This window comes from Phycomyces blakesleeanus (genome assembly GCF_001638985.1).
Source record: "Phycomyces blakesleeanus NRRL 1555(-) unplaced genomic scaffold PHYBLscaffold_5, whole genome shotgun sequence".
In the NCBI taxonomy this organism is placed as follows: Eukaryota; Fungi; Mucoromycota; class Mucoromycetes; order Mucorales; family Phycomycetaceae; genus Phycomyces; species Phycomyces blakesleeanus.
This window is the reverse complement of record NW_017265138.1, coordinates 183,436-195,130: the sequence shown is the minus strand read 5'-3', so window position 1 is coordinate 195,130 and position 11,695 is coordinate 183,436. Positions and strand designations below refer to the sequence as shown.

The 11,695-nt window shown below is 35.5% G+C and overlaps 3 protein-coding genes across 3 annotated transcripts; 2 read left to right on the top strand and 1 right to left on the bottom strand.

Annotated features, from left to right (window-relative positions):
• Positions 1–52: 52 nt before the first annotated feature.
• On the top strand, positions 53–3,264 carry PHYBLDRAFT_142069 (hypothetical protein; the record flags this gene model as incomplete). The annotated part of the gene is made up of 16 exons (XM_018430734.1): positions 53–286; positions 393–522; positions 576–641; positions 720–888; positions 986–1,125; positions 1,188–1,262; positions 1,325–1,458; positions 1,520–1,586; positions 1,669–1,804; positions 1,857–1,950; positions 2,024–2,214; positions 2,314–2,385; positions 2,480–2,597; positions 2,648–2,824; positions 2,890–3,010; positions 3,083–3,264. The coding sequence occupies 16 exons, from the start codon at positions 53–55 to the stop codon at positions 3,262–3,264; spliced, it is 2,106 nt and encodes a 701-aa protein (XP_018294591.1).
• A 903-nt stretch (positions 3,265–4,167) lies between these two features.
• PHYBLDRAFT_142068 (hypothetical protein) lies at positions 4,168–5,711 on the top strand (the record flags this gene model as incomplete). The annotated part of the gene is made up of 6 exons (XM_018430733.1): positions 4,168–4,293; positions 4,369–4,527; positions 4,603–4,689; positions 4,753–5,026; positions 5,102–5,358; positions 5,466–5,711. 6 exons carry the CDS (start codon positions 4,168–4,170, stop codon positions 5,709–5,711), a joined length of 1,149 nt encoding a protein of 382 aa, XP_018294590.1.
• Positions 5,712–5,749: 38 nt separating this feature from the next.
• Positions 5,750–7,912, bottom strand: PHYBLDRAFT_185753 (CYP5208 protein). Its single transcript, XM_018439137.1, has 5 exons — positions 7,538–7,912; positions 7,363–7,428; positions 6,786–7,295; positions 6,488–6,619; positions 5,750–6,421 (listed from the first exon to the last, which is right to left on the bottom strand). The coding sequence occupies exons 1-5, from the start codon at positions 7,905–7,907 to the stop codon at positions 5,937–5,939; spliced, it is 1,563 nt and encodes a 520-aa protein (XP_018294589.1). The 5' UTR covers positions 7,908–7,912; the 3' UTR covers positions 5,750–5,936.
• Between the last annotated feature and the right edge of the window lie 3,783 nt (positions 7,913–11,695).

The window sequence follows — 11,695 nt, the reverse complement described above, 5'->3', positions numbered from 1 at the left end:
GCGTGTGTATTTCTCTACCAGGACATTGAGTTCGCTGTATCCAGATCACAAAATGAAATTGGCTCACGAAGAAATCCAAGATACCGTTCGACTTATTGATGATGCATTTGTGAAACTTTGTGATCTTGTAAACGATTCGTCTGTCGTTGTTCGTACAAAGGCCTGTGTCATGATGGCATCTTATCAACATGTCGAATTTAATGTCATGTCCCAGACATTCAGCAAACGTATTATGTCTAACTTGAGACGCAGACTTGGATTCAGCACGTATCGTGGTCAGAAAAGGGTAACTAGTTTTTATTCTTTGTTATATATCTAAATAGGTTAGGTTTGAATATTGATTTATATATAAAGACTTTCTAATTTGTACTTATCTTATCTTATTATTAAAGCCTACAGTTGTTACGGATGGAAATTTCGATGCTGCCTCTAGCGAGTTTAGACTTTTGGATTCAGGAGCATGTGGTGCTTTTGTACATGGTCTGGAAGATGAATTCCAAGAAGTAAGAAGTGCTGCGATTGGTAAGCTCACAACTGAACTGTGGGATTTGCAGTAGCTTACACATCTATTCTAGATTCAATCTGCGAATTGTGCATGTACAATGACAAACTTATTCGTAGTGCAGTAGACTGTCTTGTAGGTAAATATCTTGAAATATCTATAATAGGGCTGGCCTGCACAAATTTAAGTACCTTACTCCGACTTTAATATTTTGTAGATATGTTTAACGATGAAATTGACCGGGTTCGTATTAACGCTATACAAAGTCTGCGCAAGATTGGAACACGGGAAACCCTTTCTTTCAATGCAGAACAGCTCGAAATTGCAGTGGGAGCATTGGAAGATAATGACCCGACAGCAAGAGAAGCTACACATGAACTTATTAGGTAAGAAAGGAATATATACATACATTCATACATACATATTACGTCCCTAAAAAAATCCGAGGATCTAATTTAATATAATTTATTTTCATTTTTACAGAGTTATTCGAATTGACAAAGAAAGCTCGATGCAAACATTATTGGATGCTCTAATGGCAAATATGAAAAGATTTCCCGAAGACCAGCTCTCAATATTCCGTTGCTTACGAGATGTTGGAAAGAGACATGGCGATTATTTGGGTAAAAGCTCCCACTTACTGGCACATCTATGATATTCAGAATCTGACATCAGTCTAATATAGGATCAATGGTTCCTTCACTACTGAACCTGGATAGACGGTACCTTCCGAGAGAACCTACAGTAGAAGATAGTTTATGTAAGTTTGGCTTTTTTTTTTGTTAAATGGTAGGTGATTTTTTTTTAAAAAAAAATACTTAGATGCATCCAATGTAATATTGATTGCAAACGCATGTACAACCAACATGAGTATATCCGAAATGCTGCCAAAATACATCTATCGACATTTTGCATATTACCAAAGCAAATATCCAGACTGCATTCCTGATTTGAGGGTATTGTGCTGTACTTGTGGAGGATTATTTGTACGATTCTTGAACTAACTATGTACATTAGAAAATGTACAAGTCTGCAAACATTGTCTTGCAAGGAGACATTGATTGCTTGCCAACGAATTTTGCAGGTAAGTTAAATGAATTTAGTGTGTAATTTTAATATAATGAACTCGGTTTTAAATACTTATTTTTTAATTTATTTACGTATAGTTACCGCACATAATCTGGTCACTGACGATGTGGAAAAGTACATGGCTGTCACCCTTGATATGCTCAAAACAATTGGCCTTCAATTAGAGCGCAAAGACTACACTGGAGCTTTATTGACAGTCGAGGCAGCGGATAGGTAAGATACAAAGATTACCTAATATCTTTATTGATTTTTTTTCTTTGTTTAGAAATTTTGAATATATTGCGACTTTAAAGCCATCCCTTGCTGGAAAATCTAAGCTGGCAATACTTTATCTTCAATGCTGTGAATTAGTGATCAGAGTAAATAAAAGAGGAAGAAAAATTATGATATAATGTGAATACTTATCACAATTTACTTTGCATTTTATTTTAGATTAAGCAAAGCCACTCGTCACCAACGTATGCTGCAACCGCGCAAATGGCAGCAGCATCTCTTCTTCGTCTTTCTTATACTATTGAACACACATTTCTGGGACTCTCTAAAGAGACTCGCCACTCTATTATGTATTTCCGTGCTCTGGCCAATATCACATGGATGTTTGGAATGCTTAAACAGATGCCAATGTAAGTCTACAAGCTACAATAATATGAGCATGTATATGCGTGTATGCGAACAAATATACTTACTTTACATATGTATATATATATATATATATAAATTAGCTCAAACAAAACTCCATTTACCATCAAGAACATGCTAGTGGCCTCTTTACAAAGGATGACTTTAATAGAAAAGTAATTGGAACAAACAAAGACGTGCTTGATTGTTTCTTCTGAGACCATAGCTTTACTAATTTACTGATGATTTAACTAATGATTTTCAAATTAGAAAATTCAACAAAGATGATAACAAATGTTCCGGTATTTCTACTCTGAGGTCAGATTTGGCAGAGGCAACAATCTCACCTTCAACAGCAAAAGTGTCTGCTTTACAGTCATTTGTCAATGTAAGCTACATATATTCTTTATCTGCCGTGGGCTTATTTTGTTCTTTTAGACATTTCTACCTCTCCCAGTCTTTCTGAGTAATCCCATAAGGCACACAAGTGCTGTAATTACCCACCCAATCTCAAATATCGACAAACCTCACCGATTTGTGTACCAATTTCCCACCGAGCTGAGAGTGGAGGCTGACATCTTAAACGTCGCGGATCCGAATGATATTGCAATTGAGGTAAAGAAGATTATAACCTTAAAAACCAATTACAGGATTCTAACAGAAAAAAAAATCTGGCATAGATCATGTATCCTGATAAAACTTCTTCAGTTTTCTGGCCCACAGCGGATGAATTTAAACCTGTTACTCCTTACTGCTACAAGCTAAATGCCTCCATTGTGGTTAAATTCGCTATGTGGACAGGTAAACTTACTATTGCAGTATATATCTAGGTGGGAATTCATGTTAGTTAATCAATCTGCTCGTTTGATATAGAAACTGCGGTGGTGGAGATTTCTGTGGTGCGTTCCTTTGAGCCTGATTTACCTGGACTAGACGAGTATATCATGAAATATCCAAACGCAAAGCCACGAAAGACATCTAATAACTTTAATACTACGGCCACTACATCAATCAGTGAACCGATAAAGTATTCGCTTCACCCTACCAAACTGTGAATACTATAATGATAAGATAAAAACAAAATAAAGTTACATTTATATACACTCCTATACCGTTGTTTATCATCATTTCTAGATTATACAAAATCAGAACTACAATCTATTTAACTTTATTTTAGAGCAACTTCAGTAATTTATAGAAAAAAATCTTTAGAGCCAGAAAAGTCGTGGACTTGTAGTATATTCTTGGATGTAGAATTTTCTGTACATTGGTAAAAGATATTTTCGCTTAATAATATTGCTTTAAGAATTTACAGCTATACGTAAGATCCTGCCGAGTAAACCAAATTTGACAAGAAAAATAGTTGAACCTCGTCAATAACCCAGTTCATTAATCTGATATATTACAGTCAAAGCATAATATAGTAGAGAAAGTGTGTGTGTGCGCGTGCTTTTTTTTTGTCTTTGTATAAAGTTTAAAAGGTATAATATAAATAAATAAAAGAAAAATAATGAAAGCGGTAGAATCGTTACAGATATTGGGGGGGGGGGGGGGGCTTCTTTAGACTATAAGTTATATGATCCAGAGCATTAAGATCTTAAGACCGTTTTTAGGTATAAAGGTATCATGTAAAGAAACTGCTGTAGTTGCTTTAAATGAAAGTTAAAGAGGTTGTGCTTTTAATTTGTCGGAATCTAAACATAATACTTTTTGAATGCAATAGGGTCTGTGTGGGTGTGTACAAATATATATTTATATAGATATAGATATATAAAGTATGCGCATCAAACCCGCTGTATAATTAATAAATGAACAGAGTCACATTTCACCGCTTACTGACAGATCAACTCTCTTTGTTCATCTTCACAAACCCGTCTACTCCACCATAGATGTCTAAAAGAAAGCTTTCTTTAACTACCAATTACCCAAATGAAGCAAAGAAAGATAGATTAGAGGTCATGAGTTTTCCGGTTCGTCCGCCAGTCAGTTACAAAGGAGAATTTCCTACCTATGCACAACCTGCTGAGATCACTTCATACAGCATTGATCACAATCGTCAAGTCTGGTTTGATGATCGAGAATTGGTGTGTAGCACATCCTTTTTTATTATTCTTATTAGTTTCATTCCTTTTGAGCATGTTGATGAATCAATTTTATAGAAATATTATTATCCTCCCAATGGAAAAGATCTCTATGTCGGTTTTGACAAGTTTATTAAAAGAGACGAATCTATTCCTGAACATATTGACACTCTTTTGGACGCACTGACAAATGCTAGACAAAAGGCTTCCAATCCACAACTTGCGCAAGCAGATATTGTGAGTGCCTCAATTTTTTTTAAAAAAAAACCCCCAAATGTATCAATATATAAATTTACATGATATTTGGGCTAGGTAACTTGGAGAGGTATAATGACAAAAATAATGTGTACACCTACCACAAGAAATGAACCATGGATGCTCAGAGCTACTCGACACAAGGTCAGAATCCAAAAAAAAAACTTAGTAATAATATTATTATCATTTTAAACGCGTTTTTTTTAGAATACAATTTATATCGAAGAACAGGCAATGGACGAGAAGAAGAGAAACGAAGCCGATTTACCAATCAAAGAACAAATGCAGTGTTACGGAGGTTATCGGTTCGAGACCCTTTGTACGCTTTCAAAACCACCAAGTAAAGTTCAAAAGGGAGATCCAGAGCTGCTTCAACGGCTCAATGACAGTGCAGACACAAATATTCAGTACTGCGTGGTAGTAAAAACTAAATTGGGCAAGAACTCATTGATTATGGGAGCAGAAGTCGATTGCAGCCGAGGTAATAAAAAACAATTCCACACACACACAAAAGCATATGTTTTGTTATTATTATTTTAAATAACATCAATAACAGATGTCAAAAGAGTTGGTGAAAAAAGTAATCCACTCCAAAACTATGTTGAACTCAAGACTTCGCGTTTGATCGAAAACAGCCGGCATCAGTCTTCATTTGAACGTTTCAAACTAAAGAAGTTCTGGGCCCAGTCTTTTCTGGTCGGTGTGCCTAGAGTTATCTGCGGATTTAGAGATGACCAAGGGTTGGTTCAGAGTGTCGAAGAGTTCAAGACAATGGAAATCCCAAGAATGGTGCGCAATAAGCCTGGGCTATGGGTAAAACGATAAATTCAAATATATATATATATATATGTTAGTCTATTTGGTTTTTATTTATTTTTTGCTAAAGTCCAATGCACACACACACACTTTTTTTTTTGTAGGAACCTGTTGTATGTCTTCGGTTTGCAAACGAGTTTCTGGATTGGTTGCAGACAGTGGTAGTAGAGGACGATCCTACCGTGACATATATTATCGAATGGAAGGCACCATGGCATGAGATTACTATTAGAAAAGAAAGTATACCACAGCCATTTATCACACAGCGGTACATTGACGGAGAGACCAGCCATGAAATTGGAGGTCCTAGGGTATCATCATCAACAAGTTCTTACAAGTCATTAGAATAAGTCTAGTCTTATTTCTCTACTTACATGAAAAAAAAGAAGAATAATGCATAATAGCTTGATTTATTAATAATGCTGATTTTATGGTGGTTGTGATAGTGGTGATAAAAAGGTGAAGGGGTAAAATAAGAAATTCAAGATGAATGAACAAGGATGATATATAAATTGCTCTTAATAAGTTTTTTTTTTTTTGGAATATTTGGTTTCGTTTTTTTTTTGGATTTTTTCTTAAGCAATAGGGACCCTTCGGACAAGACGAACATTGTGGGGAACAGGGTTGGATGTGACACCATAGATATCTCTCTGGATGCTCACGTCAATAAGCTCCTCAGACACACGCTCGATACGGTAAGTTGCGAGCAGACCTGTGGCAGTGGTGAACAAACTGCGCTCGGCCAAGTGAATACCGACACACATGCGGCGACCACTTGAGAAAGACAAGTGGGGTCTGTCTTCGACCGACTGGCTGGTCTGGTTTTTGCTGTTCTTGATGAACTCCAGATGACGCTCGGGTAAGAACTTGTCGGGCTGAGGGTAACGAGTAGGGTCACGATGAATAGAGTCAAGGTTCATAACGATGGTGGTACCCTTGGGAATAATCCAGTCACCGTACACATCGTCCTCAGTAGTGCAGTGAGGAACAGAAAGAGGGGCAGGAGGGTGGAGACGAAGAGTCTCAAAGAGGATACCCTTGATGTAAGGGAGGTTCTCCTCTGATAATCAGAGCATCGTATTAGAACATGTCGCATGTGTGTGTGTGTGTGATTTATTTTTCTTACCATCCTCAGGACCAGGAAGACGATCCTTGCCGACATTCTCTAAAATATCGGCATATGCTCTGTCCTGGACTTCAGGGTGGTTGGCCAAAGCAGCAACGAGCCACTGAAGAGTTCCGGAAGTTGTGTCTGAGCCTATAATTATTATAATAATAATAAAAATATTAATAAAGAAATGTAAATAAGGTTTAACAAACTTTACACTTTCATTATTCTTAATTCTGTAGCCTTTTCCCTCCCATTTTGCCTTCTTTAAAGTATGTAATATAATGCAATATATATAAAAATTAAGGTTTCTTACCAGCAGCCACGAATACCATTGCAAGATCAGACAGACGAAGGTCAGTGATGTCGCTGTTCTCGGTGAGCATGTCTTTCATGAAACAATTCTCGACATTGTCGGGGTTCTTGGCCATTTTCTCCTTGAATTGTTTGAGCAAGTTGCCGTGGAAGGTGTCGGTTCTCTTGACAAGACCTTCGTACTGCTTGACGCGAGAGGGGATGAGGAAACTGAAGATGGGAAGGAATTCGCGGATCTGCTCGCTGGGTTGAAGAACTGCGGTAGACTCGGATGTTTGTGCATAAATGGCATGTAAGTCGGGGTTGTTGGTATCATAATAGCACAGCTCTCCTCCGTACACGATCGAAAGCACTGTAGTCATGGCCAAGTGTTCGATTTGAGTGTTCATACAGAAACCTTCCTCTGCTCCAGCCTTGTTGGCTTCTTCGAGGTTTTTGAGGAAATCCAGACGACGGTCCTCGAGAATGTGCTGATAACTATCGACCTTTCTCTTCAAAAGACTGGCATGAGCTAATAAAACCAGAACCAGAATTAATATCAATATCAATATTAAAATTATTGTTAATATTAGACTTACTCAAGCGACGCAAGTAACGCCATTCCTTGCCATAGGGGAAGAAAGGCAATCCACCACCATTCTCAACTAATTCGTAACCGAACACAAAGAATTTTATATACATATACAAAAAAAAAGTTTTGTTACTTTCTTTGTTCATCAACATTTGTGGTACCTCCCGGCTCTGATTACAAACCTCCGTGGAACAAGATGTCTACAAGAAGAGGCGAGAGGTCTCTGGAGGAATAGATGGCGCCTCTGTTGACAATCAGGTCACGAACGGATTCGGTGTTGTTAAGAATGATCCATCTCTTGGTACCCATGTGGACAGTATAGACAGGACCGACTTCCTTGGCCCACTTGGAAAAGACCTTTTGAGGAGGGATTGGCTGGTTCATCTGCAACAAGTGGCCAACAAAGGGCTGTCTTCCGGGTGCAATTGGTGGCATGTTCCCTTCCGAGGGCTGGGAAATAGTCTTATAGAGCTTGTAGGTCAAATAGGCACCCACAGTTCCAACAACACCGGCAATAACAGTGTCATTGGTAAGCTTTTGTTGCAAATCCATTATTGAAAAAAAAATTGTTAAAGAAAGAGAGAGAGAGAGATTCAAAGAATAAGAATTTTTTTATTTTTATTTTATTATCTTGTATTTTTTTTATAAATTTCTTCTCTTTGCTTTATTTTAAGGTTGAAGTTCACCAATTTGAAGGGAGCACAGACAAGACTCTGGTTTGCGACTTTTTGTATATTTATATATTTATTTGCAGCCAGTTGGAAGAACAGTTATTTCTGTGGAACCAAGAAGGCCGTTCCAAGATGAAAAGGGGGAGCACAGAGAAGAACTGATAGAGGATAAGAAAAAATAAAGTATTTTAGAAGTAATGGCCTCTTATTGAACGATTCCATGTGCATCAGACACAATGTAGGACCAATAAAATATATGTGAGAAATAGAAAAGACTATTCGACTAATGTGGTCTCTTGGATAGATATAATGAAACTTTGTAAGAGATAGAAAAACCAGACCAGACCAGACCAGACCAGACCAGTAGACTGGTATGCTTTCTTTACCCTTGTCTTCATTAACTCGGACATAAAGGGAAATACCTGCAATTCTTTTTTTTTTCTATCTTCCCTCAAAGATATATATTCTCATATGTACACCGAATAAGACTCTCTCTTTTTTTTTAATGTATTTAGTTTAACACAGTAATGAGGTTTTCTTCTTCTTAGTTTAGTCCGATTTATTTATTTATATAGTAAAGTTTCTCTCTGTGTATCTACATATCTAACAAGATATTGATAGCCAATTACACGAATGGTCCGTTCACACCAGTGAAATTATTCTTCATCTATAAGTATATAGATATATATATATATATATATTACTCAAAATAAATATGGTGTCGGTAGTGGCTGTAATATTGGTGGTGGTGGTGGTGTAAAAATAATAATAAATTTTAGAATAACGTACTATGAAAGCGGTCTTTAAAACTAAAAAGAAGAAGCAGTAACAGCAATGATCAAAAAAGGGCTTTTGTAACCCCCACAAGGGAGAAGCCGAGAAATAAGATACAAAAAAAAAGCCCTATAAAAAGAATAGAAAATAGACCAAAATCTAGAAAGGAAGAAAGAAAGAAAAAAAAAGTTTAGCGGGGAGGAAGTGCTTATTCTACTGAACTACAAAGGTATTGAACACTTTGGCCTATTAATTGCTTTGCTAATATTGTATAGAGATGAAGAAAAGCTTGGTAAATATTTGATAGATAGAAAAACGTATGTGGCCGGGTTTTTGAGACCATTAATCAAATAATCAAATAAAAAAAAAAGTCTATTTCTTTGCTCCATTCTGATCGATTACATGTTTTCCAATAAAGAAAGCCTCATTTCTCTCTCTCTCTCTCTCTCTCTCTCTCTCTCTCTCTGTGCGTTGAGATTCATGGTAACACACACTGTCAGATATTCTTGGCTCAAAATGATCCTATGGTTACTCACGTACAACGATGTACAAAGTCAATCCAGACAGCGCAAGTAATTGCTACATTTGTGAGACAACGGGGGCCAACAAATATAGATAAAGTTTTTTTTTTATATTATCTTTAGAAAAAACATCATTATGAGTTTCTTCTTCTCTTTCTTTATATGGTCGATGGTTATGGCAACTCTAGATAAAGAATTCTTCTTTATGTATGTGTGTGTGTGTATGTATATATAGATTTTGATTTCTCGGTGGACTCTACCGGACTTGTACGCAAATGGAGTTAAATGAGGCACAACCAAAAAAAAAAAAAGAACGAAAGAAAGAAAGAAAGAAATGCGCCAAGTCAATCAAGCAATTAAACAACGTGCGTACGATGTGGAGGTTACTCTATTACTGCTCATAATCATAATCATAATTAGGGCTTAAAGCCACGTATTTAAATATCTTTGTTTTATGCTCTCATCAGTACCTAGCAACATAAGCTAGAATTATGCTATTTTTTGTATAAGCAATTTTGAACCAAGTATTTTTCTTTCTCTTGTATAGCTAGCTCCTTAGCAAAGAGGAAATTAGGAGGGGGTTTGGTTTTTCAATATTCGTTGTCTTTATGATTGGTTTTCTTTCTTTTAATAATAATAAAAATATGACCATGATCATGACTATGACTGTTCGTATCAAAATACAATCAATTTACTATTCTGTGCTTTTGAATTTTGAGGTAAAAAATCTATAAATGTGTGTGTGTGTGTGTAAAGGAAGGGGAAGAAGTAGGTTGGATATTTGATTTTCCAGGGTGTGTAACCTGTCTCTAGACGAATACCCTTTTGATATTTGTGGAGATATGTGCCTGAGTTTGTATATAATCTCATGGAGCATGCAACTTTTATTTAAATTCGAAATGTTACTTTTGTCCTATACTTTGGCAAGAGAAAAAAAAAAGTTGATGCGGGGAAAATAGTACAGTTTATTTTCTGATTTTACCTTAGCATGTTTGGGGTTGAATTCAATGTCTAGACTGTTTTTTTTTTTTTTGTTAAAAAAAAAAGGGTTCGGCATTGAGGCAGTTCAAAACAAATCAAAGTGTATATCAAGTTAAAGCTCAAGATTCTTGTAGAGTTGGCAAACATGAAAAATTACACAAAGGCATATAGTAAAATAAAAGAAGTGTCAATTGACGTGATATGATATGATGTAGAGCTGTGACGACAGTAGATTTTATTCTTTTAGAGTGCTTTATATTTTAACTACATTCTCTAACCTGTTTTCCTAGCAGAAACTTCTTTTCTTGAACAATTACCGAGTCTTTCCAATTATCGTTAATCTACAGCAAATCTATCCATTCAATCAGGTAACAAATTTCTTTCTTTATCTCTTTCTTTTTGGAATTGGCTCTCCTATATTATATTCTCTTTCGATCCTTGTAGATTTGAAGGGAAAATTAACCCGTGGATTCCCGACCCATACGTCTGAACAGCAAAGGGTCCAAGGCACAATCTATAAAAAAAATGAATAAATGAATGAATGAATTAATTAATTAATTAGTAATATGAAACATTAGGCTCATGAATTTCAAGACTAAGCAAATTGACAAGATTAATTGTCTTCTCAAAAAAGATAAATCATTTATTTCGATTTCTAAAGTTTAATTGAATATCCAGAATTCATGGGTAATTCAAGTTTACTTTTTTTTTTATTAAACAAAGAAAAATAATTATATAAACATATTTCAACTGGAGAAACGGATCTGTACCTGAATCCTCTCTATATGACATTTTTATTTTAGTTTAATATTCTTACTGCACTTACCATTGGTCCATTGATTACTGCTTTGGATTTTTTTTTTTCATTCTAACACAAAATGTAATGACTGTTTGACTTTTGAATCATAGATTAGATTAGACTATTTTTTTTAATAGTCAAAAAACTCTAGTAGGTAAAGTTGAAATATTTATGGATACCTACGAATTTATCTTGTATATAATTATTACCATCTAATTTCTTTAAAAGAAAATACCAGGCCTTTACCAATTGAATACTCAAAAGAAGAAAAGAAAGACAAAGGGTTTCTTTGAGATCTAATTGATAAAGAAAAAGAAAAGACTGATTTTCGCAATTTCAAATTTCATAGGCTCTTTAATATTTCAAATCGCGTCAATTTAATTGGTCAATTTACTTTATTTTTTATTTTACGCAAAACAAAAAAAAAAAAACAATCGAGAAAACCACCATTCAAATTGGGCATATTTTGCATATTTCATTTGAGTAGAATTATAAAGATAATAAAGAGATGTAAAGTGTTTATCTACACAAGTTATAATTTTTGTATTCCAGGAACATCTTCCTGTAATGCTGGATACCAGTATCATACACGCA

Excerpts from the sequence above, each read along its gene's own strand:
- PHYBLDRAFT_185753 (XM_018439137.1), bottom strand. The coding sequence starts at position 7,907 with ATGGATTTGCAACAAAAGCTTACCAATGACACTGTTATTGCCGGTGTT. Across the intron at positions 7,429-7,537 it reads AGACATCTTGTTCCACGGAG|TTGAGAATGGTGGTGGATTG; the intron begins GTTTGTAATCAG and ends GTTACGAATTAG. Across the intron at positions 7,296-7,362 it reads GCGTTACTTGCGTCGCTTGA|CTCATGCCAGTCTTTTGAAG; the intron begins GTAAGTCTAATA and ends TGGTTTTATTAG.